Raw genomic sequence first — 25,502 nt, 5'->3', positions numbered from 1 at the left:
AGAAATGATCCTCTCTGCCTTATAGACATTCATTTAAGGGATAGCCACTGGAAAGGATAAAGTGGATATCAGAAAACAAATAAATCACCAACTATATATGAACCTGTAGTGGTTTAATGAAGTGTTATAACTCCAAAATTATAGATAAAAAGGAAGATTAAATTAGTTTTCATAAAACAGATAATGCAGTATAAAAACATAAATTGTGATACTTTTATGAATAATTGTTTCCTATTCATAAAAAATTGAGTTTAAACATATCCCCCTACACTAGGCCCAATTTCCACCCACCCACCAAACATTAACATTCTTACTGAAGCCTTCTCTTACATTGGAGCAAGTAAAGTCTGCGGCTGAATTAATTTTCAGACCCACCCACTTTAACTTTTATGTCTGAATCTGAAAAGCATTTCCTAAAGTTTTGTAATGTAAGATGTTTCTATGCACAATCACTTTATTTGCTTGATTCTTTGTTTGTCTGCCTGTTTGTTTTGGGCAAAGATTCTTTAGACTTTTCATAAGCCTCAACATAACTTCATGAACAGATTAGTTGTAAAGCATTAATCCTCACACACTGTTCTCTGTTTCTGTGGAGAAACAGGAAAACAGAATGGTTGGTCAGGTAATGTTCAGACAGTTTAACACATACAGATGTATACACAAATGGATTATTGTGTAGCTGTATGCACAAACGACACTTTCACACTTAATCATGTGGTGCATTTGTGATGAAATGTGAGCTCTGGAAAACAGTCCCAAAACGCAGTTAAGTTATACTGTTCATGTCTCATGTACTACCATGACACTACAATAAATCTGTAGTGAAACAGGAACGAAAAATGGTAGTACAACCAGCACTCAAAAAATAAACAAATAAATAATAATAATAAATAAAATAAAATAACTGCTACTTCAACCCCACCTTAAACATCCATGTTATCATTGCCCATGCGACACTTGCAGGAGATCGTATGAGTGCACGGCCCATCTATGACAAGAGTTTTCCATGTAATATAATGTAGTTGGAGTACATACAGTAAAATGCATTTCTAAAACTACAGGCTATATCACTGGCAAAGCAAGGAAATCTAACACAGAATGTACCAGAAAGATGCATTATTCTCCTTGGCTCCCAGCAGTTCTTTGGTCTTAATGAAAGATTCATCTTTTACTAATTTCCTTTATTTATCACTGTTTCTCTCCTTGTCTCTCTTTTCTTTGCCTTTCTCATTTTTTTCTTTCTTTTTTCTTTCTTTTCTTCTTGTTAATTAGGTATTCTCACCTGCCTGTTTTAAGACACAGGGCCATCCATCATGAAATGGAGTCCCAGGTGAAATACATAAATATAAATGAAGATAGTCTGCTTGTGTTACATCTAGAGAAAACCCTGCTGACTGCACCTTGTTTTACGGATCTAGTACAACATCTTTATAATAAAATAGCATTTTAATGCATTTTCTACCTCCAGTCCTCAACTGAACCCAGCCACTGGGGATGCACAAGTTAGTTCATCCTTCGTGCCGGTCCCAAGCCCGGATAAATGGGGAAGGTTATGTCAGGAAGGGTATCTGGTGTAAAACCTTTGCCAAATGACATATGCTGACAACAATACAGATTTCTATATTATTGACAGGAGGAAGGTTAGGAGTGTGGTAGTGAGGGTATGAACTTTGAATATTGGCAGTATGACTGGTATAGGGAGAGAGCTAGCTGATATGATGGAGAGAAGCAAGTTGATATATTGTGGGTGCAAGAGACCAGATGGAAGGGAAGTAAGGCCAGGTGTATAGGAGGCGTGCTCAATTTGTTCTCTCATGGTGTGGATGGCAGGAGAAATGAGGTAGGGGTTATGCTGAAGGAACAGTATGCCAAGAGTGATTTGGAGGTGAAAAGAGTGTCAGACAGAGTGATGTGTATGAAGCTGTAAATTGATGGCATGATGATGAATGTTGTTAGTGCATATGCTCCGCAAGTTGAGTGTGTAATGGATGAGAAAGAAAAATGTTGACGCTTGTTGGATGAAGTGGTGATGAGTGTACCCAAGTATGAGAGAGTGGTGATTGGAGCAGATTTCAATGGGCATACTGTTGAAGGGAACAGAGGGGATGAGGAAGTGATGGGTAGGTATGGTGTTAAACAAAGGAATGCAGAAGGTCAGATGGTAGTGGATTTTGAGAAAAGGATGGACATGGCTGTGATTAATACGTATTTTAATAAGAGGGAGGAGCATAGGGTGACATACAAGAGTGAAGGGAGATGCACACAGGTGACATATACCCTATGTAGGAGGGCCAGTCTAAAGGAGATTGGAGACTGTAAAGTGGTGGCAGGGGAAAGTGTAGTTAGGCAGCATAGGATAGTGGTCTGTAGGATGACACTGGTGATCAAGAAGAGAAGGAGGAGTGTGAGGGCAGTGCCAAGTATCAAATGGTAGAAGCTGAAAAAGTGCGATTGTAAGGTGGAGTTCAGGGAAGAGTTAAGACAGGCACTTGTTGGCAGTGAAGAGTTACAGATTAGCTGGGTAACTACAGCAGAGCTGGTAAAGGAGACAACTAGACAGGTGCTTGGTGTGACATCTGGATAGAGGAAGGAGGACAAGGAGACCTGGTGGTGGAATGAGAAAGTACAGCAGAGTATACAGAGAAAGAGGGTGGTGAAGAAGTGGGATTGTTAGAGAGATGAAGAAAGTAGACAGGAGTATAAGGAGATGAGGTGTATGGCAAAGAGAGAGGTGGTGAAGGCCAAGGATAAGGCGTATGAAGAGTTGTATGAAAGGTTGGACACTAAGAAGGGGAAAAAAGGACCTGTACTGATTGGCTAGACAGAGGGACCGAGCTAGTAAAGATGTGCAGCAGGTAAAGGTGATAAAGGATAATGAGGGAAACATACAAGCGAGGTGAGTGTGTTGAGCAGATGGAAAGAGTACTTTGAGGGGCTGATGATTGAAGAGAATGAGAGGGAGAGAAGGTTAGATGATGTGGGGATAGTGAATCATGAAGTGCAATGGATTAGCAAGGAGGAAGTAAGGATAGCTATGAAGAGGATGAAGAATGGTAAGGCTGTTGGTCCAGATGACATACCTGTGGAAGCATGGAGGTGTTTAGGAGAGATGGCAGTGGAGTTTTTAATCAGATTGCTTAATGAAATCTTGGAAAGAGAGAGGATGCCTGAGGAGTGGAGAAGAAGTGTTTTGGTACCAATTTTTAAGAATAAGGGTGATGTGCAGAGCTGTAGTAACTACAGAGGGATAAAATTTATCACTCACAAAATGACGTTATGGGAAAGAGTAGTGGAAGCTACGTTAACAAGGAAGGTGGGGATTAGTGAGCAGCAGGATAGTTTCATGCTTGGGAAGGAGCACTAGAGATGCAATGTTTGCTATGCAAATGTTGCTGGAGAAGTACAGAGAAGGTCAGAAGGAGCTGCAATGTGTCCTTGTGGACTTAGAGAAAGCATATGGCAGGGTGCCTAGAGAGGAGTTGTGGTAAGTGTATGAGGAAGCTTGGATGATTTTGTAAAGAAAAACATTGAAGTTAAATCTAAAAAGCTAGTTGGGGACTCTAATGACTGTAAGAACAAATGTGCATACCCAGTAGGAACTTCCAATGGTGATTCAGATCCCCATACAGTAACTGGTGATGAACTAGTTTCATCTGTTAGTCAGGGGTCTGTTATTAGTGACCAGAAAAACAAAACTAAGTTACAACAAAACAATGGCTGTTTTTTAGACCAGCCTCAGCAAGTGAGGAGGCCGGAATGGCATATGAACAGAGGAGAAGGCGGATACAGGAATCAACCTTATGGAAACTATCAGCAACCAAAGGGACACTACCACAGGAAACAACAATGGGCAATGAACAAGAGACATTGAATGTTTACTGTAACAATGACTTTGTTTTTTACTTGTGATTTTGAAAGTGGAAATGGTGAAGTACTTTATTGTTCAAATGAACATATTGCGGTCCCTAGTTGTGAAATTTTGAAAAAAAGATGGTTTCACCATTTATAATTTCAGTGATTGAACTATTAATGAATTACACCACAAGCACCTTAGTAAAGGCACTACTTTTGTTCCTTCTTTTTGTTTAGATGTTGTTGTTACGAGTCTCAAGTTGTTTACAAGGAAACTTAACCTTAGTTTGTTTTTTAGTGGTAATAATGAAAACAACACTAACATGTCCAACTCATTTCAGAGGAAAAGTATATTTATACCCCCGAGCCATAAAGACATTGCAATTTTTGAAAAAAATGCATGCTAGGGAAATGAGGGATGTGCTATCAAAAACTGGCAAGGACAATAGGGAAGACAACCTTAGTTATGAGGAAAGAAAAGTTTTATTTGAATTGGCTGGCAATAAAGAATTGAAGATAATGAAGCCTGACAAGGAAGGGGGAGCAGTTATTATGGCCCACCTTGATTATGTGGCACAAATGCAAGAAATTTTAAATGATGGCACTACATACCAGAGGGTCTCAAAAAATGAGATGGACTCTGATAGATTACCTCAATAGAGGAAACCGTGAAACATTGATAAGAGGTCTAGATATTCAAAAGGCCTTTGACTTCTTAAATTGGGGTTATTTATTTGAAGTCTTACACTTATTTGACCCCCCCTTTTTATAACAAAGATAAAGAAAATATATGAAAATAATCTAGCATATGTCAAATTAGGTCCCTTTACTTCTAAAGCAATCCAAATCACTAGAGGTACTAGACAAGGATGTCCCATGTCCCCTAACCTATTTGCTCTGGCCATAGAAATACTTGCCATTTTAATATGTAATAACCCAAATATAAGAGGTATAAATATATATGACCAATATATTTCTAAAATAATGATGTTTGCTGATGATGTCTTACTTACCTTACCCAACTCTAAGGAAGTGTTAGGTGAAGTGTATATAGTAACAACAAATTTCCAAAAAATCTCAGGACTGTCCTTCAACAAATCTAAATCCAAATATGTATTATTAAATAAAAAAGAACATACAGGTTCCAGTTAATCATATTATTGGAAACCAAGTTTCAACTCTAGACGATTTAGGAATAGTCCTAGGCAAGACTATAGAGGAAACCTTACAGCTTAACTATGCTAAAGCCATAGACTTAATCAAGACATTAATAAGCAAATGGAATAATTTGTTTATAACATTTGATGATAGGTTACAACTGATAAAAATGGTTTTGTTACCTAAAATATTATATATAGCACAAGCCCTTATACTTCCACCAGGAAAGGAAATCCTTAAAGAAATCACTACAGCTCTGATGAAATTCCTATGGTACTCCAAAATAAATAGAGTGGCACATTCTCATCATATCAGGAAATGGGAACAAGGGGGGGGGGGTTAAAATTCCCAGAGATTGAAACTTGTATAAAGGCATCTATAATTAAAATAGTGATGAATTGGATAAATCCTAGATACTCTTCCAATTGTTATACTGCTATACTAATGAATGAAAATTGTTTATCAAAGAATGCTTTGGTAACTGGCAAAGATAACAAGATATGGTACTATTTAAGTTTAAATTTACAGTATAGTACAACAAAATTAACTAAACTAACAGTAATAAACAATATTTTTGATGTGTTTAGAAAATTCATTAAGACAAATTTAGATATAAAACTGTGACATAGATTTTTAATACCATTTACTATTACAAGGGATTTCCCTGATAAAGCACATAGAAAGATTTTTGGTTTATGGGAAAATAATAACGTATTTTGTTGGTTGCAATGTATTAAAAACTAACAAGCTTTGAACACACAAAGTATATAGTCAACCTATGGCCTATCCCCTAATGACTGGTTGGTTCTTCAGAGTGTCACAGCATACACTAATGATCTATGTAGAATAATATGTAACTCATCCTTCAAAACCGTACCAAAAATTATAAACTGGATTTTTGTAATTCTATATAATAATATCAATGTTACGAATGAATTATCATATCTATATAACACTTTAATTGTCTTTAAGACAGCTCTCAAAGATTCTTACTGGCAATACCTAACTAAAGGGTTTTGAGTATCATTATCAATGGAAGATAAAACAAACATTTTATTTTCAGTTAAACTAACTTCTTACTCACAATTCTAGAGGATTTTTCATTGGAAATTTCTGCACAGATCCTTTTTGACACCTGAGAAACTCTCAAAAAATGAACCTTTCAAACAGCAAGTTATGCTGGAGATGTCATCTGTCCACTAATGCTGACTGGTCTTATATTTTCTATGACTGTACTAATATTAAACCATATTGGAATGAAATTAACACATTTCTTCAAGCTATCTATACTGATATATTTGTTTTTATAAAGTCTTTAATTTTATTGAATGTTGTTAATAGTCATAATATGAAGAAAGATGACCTGCATTTGTTGTGGACAATGTTAGCAATAGCCAGAAAATGTATAACTAGAAGATGGAACTCTAATGCAGCACCCATTAATGATGAATTTCTATCATCACTAAAGAAATGCATACTCATGGAGAAAAGAACTAAAAAGTTAAGAATTTTTAATAGTCCGTGGAGGAAAGTATTGAATTTGATTGATACCCTACAGATGGAACCAAACTCTTCCTAACTATCATAGTTTATATATTAACTTATTATTTAACTACAAATGTTTTTATCTGAATCCTTTTTGTCAGGCTGAATGTAAATACTGTAAATAGTTATTGAATGTTATGAATGTATTAACTTATTGTATTTCATCAAAATAAAAATCATTTCAGTGAAACAAAATGAGATGAATATAGCTTACAATAGAACTGATTTGTATCTAATGGACACACTATTTCAGGAAGCACTGGATGAAAGGGAATTTAAATTCCTAAGCGTGGATCATCCAATAACACTGGTCATTTTTGGGATCCCCAAGATCCACAAAAATGTCAATAATCCTCCATTTAGACATCATTTGTGGACTTGGGGATACAACAGTTGGTAAAGGACACAGAACACATACTAAGAGATTATTGGCATTGTTTAGAATGGCATTGTTTAGAACATTTAAAAACCAGAAATGACCTAGATGAATTTTCTTTTTTGACCATAGCTGTGGAGAATTTATTTACAGTTATCCCCCATTGTGAAGGTTTAACATACTTCAATGAAAGCTTTTTTAAAAGTAAAAAGTTAAACATGGCAAAGATCAACACTTTGGTAGATCTAATGGTGATGGTATTAAAAAATAACTATCTTAGTTTTGAGGGGGAGCTGTTTCATCAAATCTTGGAGGTTGTTATGGAAGCAAAGTGTGCCCCCAGGTTTGCTAATCTCGTGCTCCTTCATTGGGAAGAAACATTCATTTTTCACTCTGGTTTATGGAAAAAATTGGTTTATATAACCAATTTCTGGATGATATTTTAATCTTATGGAAGGGCAATGAGGACAAAGCTAGGTTATTTGTTGATTATCTGAATAACACTACCCCCCTTTTTAAATTTACTTGCCATTGGGATTCTAATAAGATTGAATTTTTGGACATACAATTAACTGAAATGGAAGGGGATTGGAAAGTAACATCTATAGGAAAGAAACCTATTGTAATATTTATTACACTGTAACAGCTGCCACCCATTTCAGCAAAGAAAAAGTGTTATAAAGGGCCAAATGGTAAGGTTGTCAAGGTTGGTCAGTGACAACAGTGCATATAATGAAGAACTTTATACATTGATTGGAATGTTCTTTGAAAGGGGTTATCCCTTGAAACTGCTTTTGAAGGTGTGCCAGGAATTTTAAAGAAGAGAAATGCATAATTTACCCACTTTTATGGGAGGGGGGTGCACCAAGCAGGAAAGGACTCAGGATGAAGACACATGAGCATTTATATTGAGATTTAACCACCAGACATCCCTACTGGTAGAGGTGATTAAGAGATCCTGGCACACAAGCCTTAACGAGGAAATAAAAGACAAGCTGGGTTTAGAACTCAGGGTGATATTCAGTAGATGCAGAAATATTAAGAACATTCTAGAGAAACCTAGAATTTGGAGACAGAACTCAGTTATGTACAAATGTGGGGCATGTATATATTGTAAATATATTAATGATGGCCCATATGTCTTGGTACATGGTTATGAGAGGTCTCTACCATACCCAGAATGATGCAGCTGCAACACCTCTGTGCTGGTATATATTGCAACGTGCACAAGTTGCCAAGGTTTTTATGTGGGTAAAACAGTCCACAAGCTTAGGGACAGAATATCTGAACATCTTAGAGCAATTAAAACCACAAATGTACACAATGCCCTGTTTACCCACAATACTGTTTGTCCCAATTTTAAGAAATTTATTTTCTTTGTTATTGACCAGGTCACACCAAGTGAAAGAGGTGGTGATGACAGGCTTAAGGCTGAAGACAAAGAATATAGGTGGCAGGTTAGGTTGAACACCACAAGTTTTCCAGGCTTAAATGATAATATATCTGTTATGCCAATTTTAAAGCAAAGAGCATGTGTAATGTAGGAAATACATGTGTGTTTTTCATCTGAATTGTATAGTTGATTTATATCCTTGCAGTAGGAGTGAAGGATGTGTTTAAGGCAGAGGTGGGATTACATCAAGGATCACCCCTAATCCTTTTCTTATTTGCAATGGTGATGGACAGGTTAACAGACGAGATCAGACAGGAGTCCCCAAGGACTATGATGTTTGCAGATGACATTGTGATCTGTAGTGAGAATAGGGAACAAGTGGAGGAGACCCTGGAGAGGTGGAGATATGCTCTAGAGAGGAGAGGAATGAAGGTCAGATGGACTAAGACAGAATATATGTGTGTGAATGAGAGGGAGGATAGAGGAATTGTGAGGATGCAGGGAGTAGAGTTGGCAAAGTTAGATGAGTTTAAATACTTGGGAACAACAGTTCAGAGTAATGGTGAGTGTGGAAGAGAAATGAAGAAGTGAGTGCAGACTGGGTGTAGTGGGTGTAGACGAGTGTCAGGAGTGATTTGTGACAGACGGGTACCAGTATGAGTGAAAGGAAAGGTCTACAAGAGGGTAGTGAGACCATCTATGTTATATGGACTGGAGATGGTGGCATTGAAAAAAGGCAGAGCTGGAGGTGGCAGAGTTAAAGATGTTAAGATTTGCATTGGGTATAATGAGGGTAGACAGGATTAGAAATCAGTATATTGGAGGGTCAGCTTGAACTGCGGTGGTGGTGCTGCGGTAGCGTTGTCTCCTCACAGTAAGATGTTGTCCTGTTCGATTCTCAGCTAGAGCATCTTCTGTGTGGAGACATGCGTGAATGGGCGTACCTTCGTTGAAGGTTGTGCGTCAGAGCCGGCAACTCAGCACGTAAAAATCTAATGCCAATCATTAGCAGACCGGAGTTCCACTGTGGCAACCCCTAACCAGGAAAAGCCGAAAGACACAACAAAATATTGGAGGGTCAGCTTATGTTGGATGGTTTGGAGAGAAAGCCAGACAGAGGCGATTGCATTGCTTTGGACATGTATTGAGGAAGGATACTGGTTATATTGCAAAATGATGCTAAAGATGGAGCTGCCAGGTGAGAGGAAAAGATGAAGGCCTAAGATAAGGTTTATGGATGTGGTGAGAGAGGACATGCAGGTAGTTGGTGTGACAGATCAAGATGCAGAGGACAAGAAGAAATGGAAACTGATGATCCACTGTGGCGACCCCTAATGGGAACATCCAAAAGAAGAAGAAATCCTCAACTGAAGTGCATCTATTATCCCCATCTGATTGCTATCCAACTACAACTCCTTTCTGCTAGGCAGATTACTAAAAATACTAGCCTTCAGACAAGTTATTGGTTATGGCACAAAGCTGGGACTTGTAGATCACACTTAGTGTGGATGTAGGAACTGTAACTGCTCTCTTGCATTAGTAGCAGTTTTTATAATAATAATAATAATAATAATGACTTCTTACACGGGGACTCCTCATTCATCTGAATAAGGCATTCAGTCAGGTTGCTCATTATGTCCCACCAGAAAAGACTTAAAGGACTTGAATTTCCGAGCATCCTCCACACTGCGTCTCTAAGTACCATTATTTATTTATTTACTTTATTTTATTTTACATTCGTTAACCGGGAAAATCCAGCTGGACCAGGTCCATTTTCAGTGGATGCCTGGGGAGAAAAGCTCCATACTTAACATATAGTAAGTAGTTAAGACAGTGAGAAATACACAGAATGAAAAGACAGCGGATTACGTACAAGCAGAGACATTCAAAATTAGCTATCTATAGTTCACTGGCATTGCAGAATTGAGATATTAATAGATTAACCTTTACAAATAAGTGGAATAGACATGGCTAAATGTGCTATTTTTACCTAACAGTACATACAGTTTAAGTCAGTTACATTTTCTACTAAGTATACACTGAAAGAAGTACAATGACCAGTGCAGGTTATTATAAGAAGTATGTATATATGTGTGTGTAAAATAGTGTACATTCTAATTGGAGTTGTGTGGAGGAGAAGAAAAGTCACAGCGATTGTCATGTGATACATGGGCAGATCCATGTTTCCCTGAGATTTTGTTTGAGTATTATTTTTTTAATTTTGTGTTTGTTGTTGCAGAGGTTATGTTAGTGGGGAGATTGTTCCCTTTTTTGTCTATGATATGGGAGTATAGGGCTTTACCTGCAGTAAAAGGTAAAAAGTAAAAGAGATTCACTAAAGTTGTCTTCTGGTACTCTCTCACAGTTGATAACTTTATTTCCTTTGACATTGCTCAAAGCTGACTGTTAGTCCCCTTGTAATACTGTATTGACATTTCAAGCCTTTCTTCTGTCTATTACACAAATATTCTCATTTTGTAAAGACAGAGTTAATCATCCATTGCTAACAGATCAGGATCTCATTAATACCTGGAACTAAGTAACAATAAAAATAATGATTAATCATACCAGTTTATTTTTATATAATTTATGGAGGTCATCCTAACATACAAGCCACCAGACCACTTAAAGCTTTGATCCAAATGGCCATGTGATATCTGGTCTGTGTTACCATTCTATGAACATACTTGTTACAACCTGACTTCCTCACCACATTCTCTTCTGTTTAACTTGCTTCTGCTCAGTACAGGAAGGAATTGGCATTTCAGAAAGTATTTTTTGCAGTTGGGGTCTGTGCTCGCCCTGCAACAGAATGATTATTTATGTTTCCAATTACTATAACATTATGATGATAATGTGGGCAGTGGGAAATGTGGCTGGCCAGTTGTGTGCCAACAGGTTCATCTGTGAGATTATACAGTAGATATTATCATGACTCACATATTTTCCTTTTAATGTTTCGATTTCCGAGTAGATCCTATCTCATAGTTTTCATACAAAACTGAGCAAAAATTAGGAAGCACTACTGGAAATCTTTGCTGCCAGATAACTGCCTGGCTGTTTCCAACTGAGTTATTCTCAAACAGAGCACATTCATTTGTAAATTTGTCATATCTTCTCTCCCCTGCATTGTAGACATGGACTGCTCCTCACTCAGCTATATCACAGGTTCAAGAAGTCTGTTAAGTTCAGAGGTCTGTGTTTACCCTAGAGGTATGAAAAGGTCTGTTCCCCCAAAACAGACACTGTTGTATGGAAACATTTTTCATTAAGTATCAGAAATATCACCTGTTTACACCTTTTTAAGACTAAACTATGCAAGCATCTTACATGCACCTGTGTCAGCAACCAGTGTAGGGCAATGGCTGACACTAACTTCCCCTCTCAGTCTCATTGCATTGTGCCAAACTATACCCCCTATGACCAAGTGATAACATTTCTCTAAATCTGTTTAGTTATACAGCTATTTCTACTTAATTATTTTATAATCATCATTTTATAATAAACAAATCAACCATATATATAACTGTATCTATTTGCATTATGCTGATTGGAATCTGTAGCTTCACTGTCTGTTGCTGTATTTAATTGCAACCTTCAAAATTAAATTAGTAAACTTGGCATATCTGTGATTTCTGTGATTATTCTGATACTCTCAGAGTGCATTTTAATAATGCTAGTTATTCTACCATGCATATATAGGTTATGACTCAGCTCATATATTTCAAGATATGTAAAATCTTGCCTTGCTGTATATTGAATGTTAAAATGTTGTTCTTATATGCTGTACTAATACATTGTATATTGTATATTGTCTTTCTGTCTGGAGCTTTTCTCATTGGGCCTCCACTGAAAATGGGCTACCTTGACCCAATGGACATTCCCGGTTAACAAACTGAAATAAATAAAATAAAATAAATATGCTGTCTCATTGCTTAAACCATGCACGTTATTGTTCATTTCTTTATGTTGTCACTGTCAGAGGTCATGCTTCTAAAGCAAAATGGCTTGTTCACTTACCCAATTAGCAAATAATACAGAAACAAATAGTCAAGTAAAATATGTGCCTGATGTGCCATTACAAATAAAGCAGCCTGCTATATGTACTCCAACTAAACCAAGGGTGAATTTGCAGTTACCCATCCAGTGGTATTCCGAAAGACATGCGTGAATGGGCGTGCCTTCGTTGAAGGTTGGGCATCAAGCTGGCAACTCGGCACTGTGAAAATCTACTGCCAATCATTAATGGACCGGAGTTCTGCTGTGGCGACCCCTAACCGGGAAAAGCCGAAAGACAACAACAACAATGCTTGATCAGATGAAGAGAAGTACTCTGCTTTATGCAGATTGGAAGACACTTCCATAGGAGTGGTATTTAATGTGACCAATCCCTACTATAAGTTTTATTAATTTTGCAAAAAAAAGAAAAAATGCTTAGGTCCCATAAGCAGGTGTTTATGACAATATTAAACTTGCCAATATGTAGTAGATTTGACAGAATAGGGTCTCTTAATGCTCTATATATGAGACAAAAGTAAAATCTCAATAGTCTGTATGATACTGCAGAGAAAGACAGGGCTTTAGTAAGAAACTGTTGTGGTCATTCCATCTCAGACAAGTGTTTCAACAGGTACATACCTAAAGGGGCATTATACTCAATGATTGTTCTAGTAGTGAGTGCCGAGTACAGTGGAACAATAACATCCCTGGACCTGAACACAATGCCTTTAGACAAAACAGCTGTGCAGGGAAAGACTTCCTTACAACTATTACTATGTCATGATCAAAGGACAGTTCACTGTCAACATAGGCTCCCAGATCTCAAACTGTGAAGATAGCTTTTCAGGGAGGCATAACTCTCAACCTCTTGACAGAAATAATCTGGACAAAGCCAAAAAGAATGGAAGGACAAAGGCTTTAAAATAGGTACACATTTTAAATATTAGGTTCATAGGTTCATACTAGGCTATCTGCCCTAGGGCATTTATAAGCCTAGCCAGAATGTGTTTGGCTTTCGCCACCCATTTTAAATTTATTTTGCTATGCCCTTTTTCGAGGTTAGTATACTGTGCCTCTGTCTAACAGTGACACAGAAGTGATACCCGGGGTAGACCTATGATCTCCCATCCACTCATCAAGATTCCTCTTGAAGAGAGTCAATGAGGGACTCTGCCTAACCTGGACTGGGATTTTATTCCAGAGTAAAGGGAGCCTCTGGGTTATGAATCTGTCCCTCCAGCATGTCCTATTTATTTCAGTGCTGAGGTTCAAGTCTCTCGAGCGCGTAGCTCGATGGGATTTGGATTTTCTGAGGTGCAGCATGTCCATTAATTCCGGGTTGGACATGGCTTTATACGTCAGGCACAGATCGCCTCTGAACAGGTGGTATGCCACTGAGTAGAGCTGGAGTTTCTTTAACCGGGCAGCATATGGCATCTGTTTGAGCCCTTTGATCCTCTTGGTGAGGTACATTTGGGGTCTTTCCAGTTGCTGCAGGTGTCTGGTAAGGTACATCCCAAAAGGGGCATTATACTCAATTATGGGCCTGATGAGGGATGAGTAAAGAGGCACGATGACCTCCCCTGATCTAGATGTGAATCCCTTCATGATTAGGTGGGCTATATACAATGTTTTTCTAACCACTTTGGCCACGTGGTTGTCAAATGACAGATTGCTATCAACTTGGGTCCCCAGGTCCCTAATTACTTCTTCTGTACTTAATGGATTACCACCTATGTGGTAATTTGTGGGCACTTTGTTTTTGCCAAAGGGGTTGACTATACACTTTTTGGCATTTAGCTTGAGGCCATGGCTCTGGCACCAGTTGTCTGTTTCTATGAGGCCCTTTTGGAGGATGCTTGTGTCAGCTGGAGAGTTGATTATGGCACCCAGTTTGCAGTTGTCTGCGAACTTGGTCAGCCACAGTCCTTCCGTGTTGGCCTGTACCTCCGAGAAATATATACCGAACAAGAGAGGTCCCAGAACTGAGCCTTGTGGAACACCACTTGTAACTGGTTTGGAGACTGACATGGCTCCAGCAATTCTAACCATGTGGGTTCTGTCCTTGAGCCAGTTTGCAATCCATCTAGTGACATAGGGGTTTATATTTAAGCTGGTGAGCTTATCTATAATGCCCGAGTGGGGTATTGTATCGAAGGCTTTTGCGAGGTCCAGGTAGGCTGTGTGGACCACCTTCCCCTCGTCAATGGCCTTGGTGACTGTTTCAAAGAAATCAACCAGGTTTAAGAGGCAGGATCTGCCCTTAACAAAGCCAAACTGGGTAGGATCCAGTGTTTGTAGGTCCCCAATATCTTTATTTATGAGGTCCATGATGATCCTTTCCATAGCTTTGCAGACCAAGCTAGTCAGGCTTATGGGGCGATAGTTTCCATGATCCATTGAGGCACCACCTTTATGGAGAGGGACCACTGTTGCTGTACGCCACTCTTTGGGCACATATCCTGTAGTAAGGCTGAGATTGAACAGTAGTTTTATGTTTGGGTTTAGCTCTTCTTGGAGTTCATGTATGACGCAGCCCAGGACACCATCTAGTCCCATTGATGCTGTGTTTTTTGCTTTGGAGAGGGTGGCTCTTACCTGAGCATCTGAGATGTCAGGGGGGCAGCACTCTGCTGGGATAGATATTTGCCCTTTGGTGGGGAGGGGGGGGAGTTTGCGCTGAACCTGTCAGCTAGGATGTTGGCAATGTCTGTAGGTTCGGTGTATTTTTTGTCATGTTGGACTAATTCTGAGCCTATCTGGGAATTACCACCCAGGTTCCTAACATAACTAAAGAAAGCCTTGTGATTATCCTTAGTGTCCTGTGCAATTTTTCTCTCGAAGCTGGCCTTAGACAATTTTATGTGTGCCCGTAGTTTTTTGCTAATACTGATCAGTGATGCCTTCCCTTTTTGGGATTTTGCTCTATCATTTAGTAGCTTCCTCCTTCTATTGTATAGTTTGTTTATGGCTGGGGTCCACCAGACAGGACGTCTGCCTTTGGAGGATTGGGTCTTGGTTTTATTTGGGATCGCATGATCCATGCATTCCTGAAGGTGTTCATAGAATGCGTTTATAAAGGATTCTGTGGTCTGGGCCATATTTTCCACAGGCCCGGGGGCTTTGAAGGATTCCACCTCAGTTTTTAGGAGTGTGAAATTTGCTTTAGAGAAGTTTTTCACTGTGGTTTTCTGGGCAGGGGGTGGGGTTGGGATGTGAATATCCAGTGAGATTAGTTTATGGTCTGATCTTACTAGTGAGGGATACACTTCTGGTCTGGAGCACAGAGTCCCCATGTTGGTGATGATCAGGTCCAGTATGTTTTCCCCTCTTGTGGGAGTGGTAACAAGTTGTTCATAGCATTTGAGTTTATAAATTCAAGGAACCTTTGGGCTAGGGTGTTGGAGCTAGAGTAATGCTCCCAGTCTATGTTTGGGTAGTTGAAGTCACCCAATATAATGGTGTTTGGAGAGACCTTCATATTTTCCAGTGTTCTCAGGAAGGCCAAGTGGGGTTCCTGGGTTTGGGAGGGTGGTCTGTAGCAGGCTATAAACTGGAAGGCAGTTTTACCCACTGTTAGTTGCACATGGATAGTTTCTGATGCTTCGTGCTTTGCCACCAACCTGGAGGTGTGGGTATCTTTGATGAATATCGATACTCCCCCTCCTTTTGTGGTTCAGTCCAAGTTTTGGGGTCGAAAAGCATGGTATGAGGTATAACCTGGTAGTGCTGGGATGCTCTCGGGAGCCCTGAACCAGGTTTCTGTTACTGCACAGATATCGATGTTCTCCATGCTAAGGAGAGTTTTGAGTGCGTGCATCTTGAGGTTTAGACTTCTGGCGTTGAGTAGCATTACTCTTAGTTTCTTATCCCTTGTGATACCTATGGAGGTGGGTTTATCTTTTGAGCCTTGCCTAAAAAAGGCACTATGGGGGTAGCAAGAGCCTTTGCCAATATCCGAAAGCCCAGGGGTGACAGGTGCAAGCCATCCCTAGCGAAGCATCGTGGCTTGTCAAGCATATCATCCCAAGCTGACAGGCATTGGATCCCCTTTGAATGACACCAGTACTTAAGCCAATTGTTGAAATTGATCATCTTGTCTTCATATTGTGGCATCATTCTTGGTGAGGGTAAGATGCTACTCAAGGTCAGGGTCATACCGGCCTGGGCTACATGCTCAGAGACCTCCTTTATGTCTCTTTTCATGTAGTCCAGGGAGGTACGTCTCAGGTCATTCACACCAGCATGGACAATGACTGAGTCATATTTGTACTTGCCTTGGAGTGACCTGAGTGCTTGTGTTATGTGGCGGATCCTAGCGCCCGACAGGCTGCTCACCGTGACCCTCTCCTTGTTCAGCCTGGTGAGCGGGACGTCAGTGTGCCTGACGATAGAGTCACCTATTACAAGTGTATCAGGTGTGTTGGTTAGTCTTAAGGGCTGTGACTGTTTGGCACACTGGCTTTGTGAGATATGTGTTGCACGTGTTTTGTTTTGGGGTAGCGGCTGCTTGGGTGTCTGCTTTGGAGGTCTCTGTTGCTTCGGCAAATCTTTATTTACAGCCTCCGAGTATGTTTTTGTGTGATTATGTGTTTGGTTTGCTGTCGTGGTAGGTCTATGTGAGACTGGAATTGTAGTGAGTGTGGTTTCCTTCTCCTCCTGGTTATGCCAGTACTGAGTTGAGAGAGCTTAGCCTCCAGTTTGGCTATATGGTTACATCTCTCACATGTGTTGGAATTTGTTGGGAGGAGGAGAGGGTTGTCTGTGTACATGAGGCAGTTGTAACATTGCCTCAAGATTCCCAGATTCACCAGCTGGACCGGAGAGGAGATTGACAACTGACCTTTGGACATGCTAGAATAATATTGGGAATTCCTTAATAATTGAAAACCAGGGCCAGTGGGGAGTGAGGGTGTAGTGCTTTTATTTTTTAGTGCTGACTTATATAATTGCTTTAGTGAGCAAGTGCCAGGTAACTTAAGTGCAATGTGTTACAGGTAACTTAAATGCAAAAATGACAAACAGTAACTTTCTTTCAAGTGAAACAAGGTCTTATAAACTTAGAAAGTTGGTAGAATAAAAGGTCATGTGTTACCATGCATTTTCTGAAGGATATGAAGTCTGAAACTCAAATGTCTGTCATTATTTGATGAATTCAATCCTCACTGATTTCCAACAAAAATAAAAAAAAAATACTCTAATTTTATGATAAACAGACCAAACAAGAGGCAAAAATCTGGACAGTTGAGAGGTATCAGATGGGTGTTGTAAATGTGACAGTTACAAAATCATGATTGCTGAAGGATATATTTATAAATTTTTTGGCATTTAGTTTTAGATTATGGTTTTGCACCAACTGTTTCTCTGGGTCCGGCTCTGGTGTAAGATCCTGGTGTCCTCTGGGAGCATTTGCAACTCAATCAGCCACAAACTCTTAACATTAGCTTAGACCTCAGAGAAATAAATGCCCAAGAGAAGTGGACCAAGGACTGAACCCTGGGGTACACCGCTAGAGCCAGGTCTTTAGGAGGAGGTACAACCATTCAGCCCTGCTTCCTGTGTTCTATTTATGAGCCAATTTGCAATCCAATGATCTACACAGAGGTTAACATTTAGCTGGGAGAGATTATCGATGATGCCTGTGAGATAGTAGTGAATGCCTTTGCAAGGTCCACATACAGAGTACACTGATTAGCCCTCATCTATTGCCTCATTGACCTTTACAAATAAGTCAGCCAAATTAAGCAGGCAGGACCTGCTTTTCATGAATCCAAGGTTACGTTGAGTGTCTGTAGGTCCCCTATACCCTAAGTTCCATAAAAATCCTTTTTATTGCTTTTTAGATGAAGATGCTCCTGCTTATGCGTCTACAATTACCCAGGTCTATCATAGCCCCACTTTTGTGCAAAGGAATGACTGATGCTATCCACCATTCATCCAGCACAAAGCATGCTTTGAGGCTAATGTTGAATAGCCTCTGTACAGCGACTGATGATTCATGTTTCAGACTAGCCAGTAGACAGCCTAGTATGTTCCCCAGCCTTATAAACATAGTGCTCTTGGCCTTTGATAGTGCCATGGTAACTTGTGCTTGTGAGATTTAAGATTTCTTGGAGCTTTTCTCCCCAGGCCTCTGCTGAAAATGGGCTCCTTCTCAGTCAGACTTTCCCAGTAATCAAATGTCAATAAATAAAGGGGGGGTGTACATTTGGGCATTTCAACTGATAATATTAGAAGAGAGAGGGGAATGACGTTAGAGCTGAATTTGTACACTACTAGATTGGCAATGCCCCCTAGGTCTGAGTATGTGATATAATTTACTATTATCTCTGCACAGTGCTAGACATTGTTTCTAAGATTTCTAAAATTGTTACAAAAGTTTATTTGTGGTTATTTTTCACCTGGATGGCTGCTTTTACCTCATAGCTGGCTTTGGTTGACTTAATCATGATCTGGAATTCCTTGTTTAGTTTAGTAAGTGTGTTTTTGGCCTCTTGTGGGTTAGATTTATTTTTGCAAGCACTGAGATTTTTTCTTTTAATGTAGAGTATGTTCATATTAGGCTTCAACGATAGAGGTTTATTTTTTGTATTTGGTGCTATATTTATTTCTGAGCAGGAAGGATGTATCCATTCAACTATTTACATGTGTATAGAACTTGGTAATAAAGGATTCCAGATAAGAAGTGGGATTATTGCGATGGAAGGGACTTTTGAATTTAGTCAGATTATCACTCGGTTTTAGCAGTGTAGCTTTTGTACAGACTCTAAATATTGATATATTCGACAAAGCTTCAGGCCTTAGTTGTAAGATGAATGTGACTATCTGACTTGTGGCCCAGTTTGACCAGGGAGGAGGTTTCAATAGGCAGGGAGTAGAGCTGTACCATAATGGTAAAGACCAAATCCAGGAATTTATCTCCACTGGTTGGGAAGTAGGCTAAATGATCCAGGGAGTTTCTATTTATGAAGCCTAGAAATCTCTGGGCATACATGTTTTAGGATGTATACTTCTCCAGGTTTATGGCATAATAGTTGACATCTACATGGAGAATGATGTTTGGGTTAATACTTAGGGACTCCATATTGGTTTAGTAGGAAGTATGGGCCAAGGGTAACATAGAGAGGTCCTGTTGTTAGCTGCAATGTGATAAGTTTTATTTATAGTCAATTGAACATGAAGGAGATCCAACACATTGTCTTGTCTGTTGTGTCTGAAGTTGAGATTTTTTTTTAAGAATATAGAGGCACCTCTGCATTTAGTGCTACTTCGAATGCAGTTGGCCTGTACAGGCATTGAACCCCTCCACTGATGGTGTGTTTTCAATGGTCTGGAACCAGGTCTCAGTAACAATGCATGTATCTACTTTTTCCACAGTAAGTAGTTCTTCTAGGATTTGGAGTGCTTTTTAAGACTCCTAAAGATGAATGAGCAGCAATACCTTAATGTTGGGAGGGTGGCTTAATGGTTAAGGTGTTTGCCTTACAAACACAAGTTACAGGGTTTGAGTCTCACAAGGGATAATTGGCTAAGCTTAAAATGGCTCGCAAGGGCAGTTAGCTTAGTACTAATCTATGTCTATGTTGTCCTGATTTTTTGGTTCTTTTGGTAGCTTTAGAAGACTGCCATTGCTGAGAAAAGGCAATATGGGGTGGACAAGTTTTTAACCAATATACAGAAGCCATAGGATCAGAGGTGCAGGCTATCCCTGGCAAAGCCATTTTACTGACTGCCATTCCTTCACAAGCTAATATTTTGTATCTTCTTAGAATGACATCAGAATCTAAGCCAACTGTTGCGATCAATTATATTTTGTTCATATTTTGACATAATTCTTGGCAATATTAGAATACTGCTCAAGGCCATGGTCATAGCTGCCCCAAACACATATTCACGAGTTACACCATGCTACTCTTCATATAGTCCAGAGAAGTGCATGCCAATTCATTTACACCTACATGTACAATGACTGTGTCATATGTGTACTTGTGGTGCAAGGACTTATATTCTTGTGTGATGTAGTGAATCCTGCCACCTGATGGACAACTGAGAGTGAGTTTTTCTTTGCACAGCCTGGTGACTGGTGCATTATTGTGTCTCATTATGAAGTCACCAATGACATGGATATAGATATGGTTGGTGGTTTGACTTATTGTTTTGGACTGAGTCTGTGTGACTGTATATTTCCTGGTGGGTACTGCCTGTGATATGCAACTGTGAAGTTGTTGAGGGTACTTGTTTCTTGAGTCACATTTAGGAGGCCTCTTTGGTTTAAGCAGCTTACTTCTGAGAGCCTTAGCATATGTAGGTCTACGTATTTGATCAGACGTGTTTGAGACTTGGTTAGTGTGGTGTTGTATGGTGCTCACAGCTTGCTTGTTATTTATAGTGGCTTTCTGTTAAGGCTTTGCCCCTAATAACATTATATAACTACATTTCTCACACACTGCAGCAGATTGTTTAAGTAGTTGATGGTTGTCAATAAACATGAGACAATTGCTACATCATCTCAAGATGTCCACTACAACCAACCTAGCTACAGAGACATTTGGAAAGTGCAGATCCATGGTTCAAGTTACTTACTCTGAGCTGGAGGGGGAGAAGCACCTAGGATATTAGAAGTTGCTTAACTGGAGTGCTGTTTGCCTAAAATGAACAATACAAGTTGATATACACAGAGAAACAAGCCACTTCAGCCAATCCCTGTGCTCTCCTCACAACATTTGACTAATCAATAGGCTGTATAACAGAAATTCATGGCAAAAATTAGGAGGTGCAGCACCCAGCAGGATAAAAGTATTCTCATCAAACTGCACAAACAATTCAGAGGACAAATATCGTCTATCAAAGCCAAATATGAGGTAAGTTTGGCCTCCCAGGCCAAGGACAACCACAAAACATTCTTTAGCTATGTCCACAACCTCAAAGGCAATACACAATTGAGTGCAGAGCTCATTGTAAATGGACCCACCTATTCTGAGCCAGAAGACATAGCAAACCTCCTGGCAGATAAATTAATCTCAACATTATCCCTCTTTCCCCCTGAACCACTCCCTCATGAAATATCATGAAATATAACTCCCCGTACTATCGCTAGGGAACAAGTCCTTAATTCTCTCTCTAAGACCAAGAACACTGCATCAATAGGTCCAGACAATATCCCAGGATGCTATCTAAATAGCATAAACCATGACCTATCAGGGTCTCTGGAATTACAGTTTAACTGTAGCCTGCAAACAGGCTTTGTGCCTCATGAATGAGAACAACAACAGTCATCCCTCTGCACAAATGTGAACCATCTACAGACCCTAGAAACTACAGACCCATAAGTCTCACTAGTCTTATATATAAAGCCATGGAAACAATTATCATGGAGATGATCAACAGAAATATAGTAAACCTCCAGACACTGGACCCAACCCATTTTGGTTTGTCAAGGGCAGATCATGCCTACTCAATCTGGTGGACATTTTTGAGACGGTCACCAAAGCAATGGATGAGGGCAAGATCATTCACACTGCCTACCTTGACCTGGTCAATGCATTTGACACAATACCCCACTCAGGCATTGTTAACAAACTCAAGAGGTTAGGTACAAACCCATATGTGACCTGGTGGACAGCCAACTGGCTCACAATCAGGACCCGGGAAGTTAGAATTAGGAAGTCCACTTCTACAAAGAGGACAGTCACAAGTGGAGTCCCTCAGAATCAGTCCATGCAACACTCCTTTTTGGCATTTACTTCTCAGAAGTCAAGGCCAATGTCAGTGGTCTCTGGCTGACTAAATTTGCAGATGATTGCAAATTAGGAGCTGTCATAGAATCTCACGCTAACACAGGAGGGGCTCACACAGGCAAACTACTGGTGTGGTGTCAGAGCCATGGACTAAAACTAAATGCCAAGAAATGCATAATATTATCCTTTGGGAAGTCATCCATCCCTGATAACTATCATATTGACAGCATACCCCTTAGAGTTGACCCAGTAGTCAGGGACTGAAGGACACACATATATAGTAATCTAGCCTTTGACCATCATGTGCCAACAGTGGTGAGGAAATCATTCTATGTTGTGCAACTTATAAACAAAGGTATGGCATCATAAGTCCAAGGAAGTCATTGTTCGACTATATTCAGTATTCATCAGACATATCATTGAGTACAATGCCCCCTTTGGTATGTACCTAACCCAGCATATCCAACAACTGAAATGTCCACAGAGGTTCCTCACTAAAAGAATACAGGGCATAAGTAAAATGTCCTATACAGACCGCCTCAGGTCCCCATCCCTATATTCCATCTCCTACAGGCCTTTGAGGAGATATCTATGGCTGGCATACAGAGCATTTCAGACCCTAATCTAATGGACCTCCTGCATGTCCACAAAACAAATGGCACCAGAATTACCCATTCTAAAGACTTAAACCTTGCCTGTGATATAAATAGGACTTGCTGGAGAGATAGGTATGTATCCCAGAGACTATCCCATCTATGGAACAGGCTCCCCATCCATGTAAAGTGGAGTTTTTCCATAACCCAGTTCAAGTCCAACTTGGATAATTGGATAGGAAACTGGAAATTCATCCCTGGTTTGGCACTTATGTCTCTAATGGACACAGGCAACCTGTAAATGGTTCATCTCCCAGGCCCATGCCTACACTTATCAAGGGTATCAGAACTTGTCAGAGATTTGGGATGCATTGCTAGGCTTAAAAAGGCTCTTGTGGTCATTAGCCTAGTAAACACCTATGAACCTATAATAAATACTCTAAGAATTTCTTCTTCTTTCAGCATTTCCCAGTTAGGGGTCGCCACAGCGGATCACCTGTTCACTCATGATTGGCAGTGGAGTTTTACAGTGTTGAGTTGCCAGACCGGTGCCCAACCTTCCACAGAAGGCACACACATACATGGACTCCCACCTAGAGCCAATTCACCTACAACATGTCTTTAGGATGTGGGAGGAAACTGGAGCACCCGGAGGAAACCCACGCAACCACAGGGAGGACATAGAGACTCCACACAGAAGGCACCCCAACCAAGGATCGAAATGGAGAACCTCTTACTGTGAGGCGGCAATGCTAACCACTGAACCACCAAGGCCGCCCACTCTAAGAATTTCTATAGTAGGCTATATAGAAAAAGTTATGTTTCTGTGTGCCTGTATCTATATAGTACACAATCAGCACAACACAAACATGAGCAACTTATAATAGCATCAAAATACACAAAAATTTAAACAAGACCACTGACCAATAGCAAAACAGCACAATTTGAGGTTTTGCAAGCAATCAGAGGCCTAGAAATAGCTCATTTCTTCTACTCTCATTCTAGATTTTTCTAGGTTGGTATTTTGTCAAATCTGATATAAATTACTCTCAATAAGTAGTGCAGTTGCTTAGCACTGAGCATCTCTGAGCGAATGAGCACAAGGTCATGCAAATGCAGGCGACTTCTAATGGCACAAAATACAAAACAAATTAATTGAGTTCACTGCCCAATAGCAAAATAGTACAAGTCAATGTTCTACAAGCAACCTGATGCCTAGAAATAGCTGGGTTCTTCCTCTACAGTCACTAGAAAATAAACCAGTGGAGTTTTACTACTTATGAGGCTACATGAAATAGCAAATTATTGTGTGTGTCCAAAATTACCATAGAGTCTCCTGGCTTATCCCTTATAAAATTACACTTGGGTTATTGAAGCTTGCAACATAAGTTTGATGAAAGTAAAACAAGAGTTACCAACAGTTGTTTGCAAGTATCTGCTTACTACAAATGTTTATAACATTTTCCATATGGTAGACATGTGTCTGTACCTGCTCTGTTTCATTGCCTTTGTAATGCTCCGATACATGTAGTAACTGCTCTTGCAGATGATTGTATGTGCTCTCCTCCCCATGGTCAGCATCTTCATTACTAAGTGAATTGTTCATAAACTGTTCTACAAAGGTGGCTGTCTTCTCTGCCCACTGACCAGCTTTGATAACCTCACACACATCAGTAGGATCAGTTAAGTAATAAATGAGTCCAGCTGACATCTGCGGGAGATCCTCTGAGGTTAGGACCCTTGTTGAGGTTGGATGATCTTGAATAAGTCCAAACACATCTTCAGGTGTTATACACTGTGGAGAAAAATAAAGCAGCATTTAAAACAGATTATAATGTTACTAGACTAGATATTGACTTTCAGAAGCCTAAAATATTTGCAAAATGTACTTACTGTGAAAGTTAGTTTCCTTCTAAATGCAATGGCTTATGCCACCATAACTTTGGTCTCTTATATATACTTCTGACACCAAAATTGTTGCCATACCATGTGCCTAGGCAGAGATTTTTTATTTATTTATTTAATAAGACTACAAATAATAGTGAGGTCATTCAAAATCCAAAAGAGGAAATGTAATATTCTGTTAAAAATCTGACAGACAGAACTCAAAATCCTTTAACAAATAAAGACAGGTTGGTCTACACACTCTCCATATTCCAAACCTGATGCTGACATTTTGTTTTCAAAGTACCGCATATTCTGTGCTCCTTTGTTATTTATTTATTTGTTTGGCCGTTTATCTACCTTTGTTTAATAAGCAGTTCAGAGTACTGATCCAAAGGAACAATTTTAGGTTCAGCCTAGGAAAATGTGCATAGCAACATAATTATAGTACACTGTGCATTTTCACACAATTAGCTAATAGCAGAAAATACATAATTGTTAGCTATAAATAAATAAACATTGACATTGAACTTTCAACATCTGCTTGCCATTTGTTAGTGTGAGTCTGCAGTATGTTTTTCCTAAGTACTAGTGCTAACTTAGTTACTATCTTCTTCCACAGAGCAGAGCTTGTAGTCCCTACATCTGACCTTGATACTGCAGCAGCTTTGCCAAAAGGCCCTACTCTTAACAAGTTTACTGAGAATTTCATCACTGTATAACAGCCTGTGGTCACTACATCTAATCTTGATACTGTAGGAGCTCAGCCACAAGGCCCTTCTCCTTCAAGCTTACTGAGAATATTGTTATAGTACAATACCCTGCAGTCACTACATCGGACTTCATTTTGCTGAGAATTTTGTAATTGTATAATGTAAGCACATTTATTATAAATTACTTTGCTGTGTATTAATCTTAATCAACCAAATACATGTCTTCTCTGTGATTGAAAGTGTCTATGAAAC

The 25,502-nt window shown here is 39.5% G+C and overlaps 1 protein-coding gene across 1 annotated transcript in view; it reads right to left on the bottom strand.

Annotated features, from left to right (window-relative positions):
• LOC122798635 (zinc transporter ZIP4-like) overlaps positions 1 to 25,502 on the bottom strand; it is a 457,341-nt gene that overhangs the window by 274,986 nt on the left and 156,853 nt on the right. Inside the window, exon 2 of the mRNA XM_044067722.1 lies at positions 24,143 to 24,448. Coding sequence (XP_043923657.1) covers positions 24,143 to 24,448 — 306 coding nt within the window. The remainder of the gene's footprint in view (positions 1 to 24,142; positions 24,449 to 25,502) is intronic.

This window comes from Protopterus annectens, chromosome 3.part1 (genome assembly GCF_019279795.1).
Source record: "Protopterus annectens isolate FY-2018-M chromosome 3.part1, PAN1.0, whole genome shotgun sequence".
NCBI lineage: Eukaryota > Metazoa > Chordata > Ceratodontiformes > Protopteridae > Protopterus > Protopterus annectens.
This window is presented reverse-complemented; position numbering and strand designations above follow the sequence as displayed.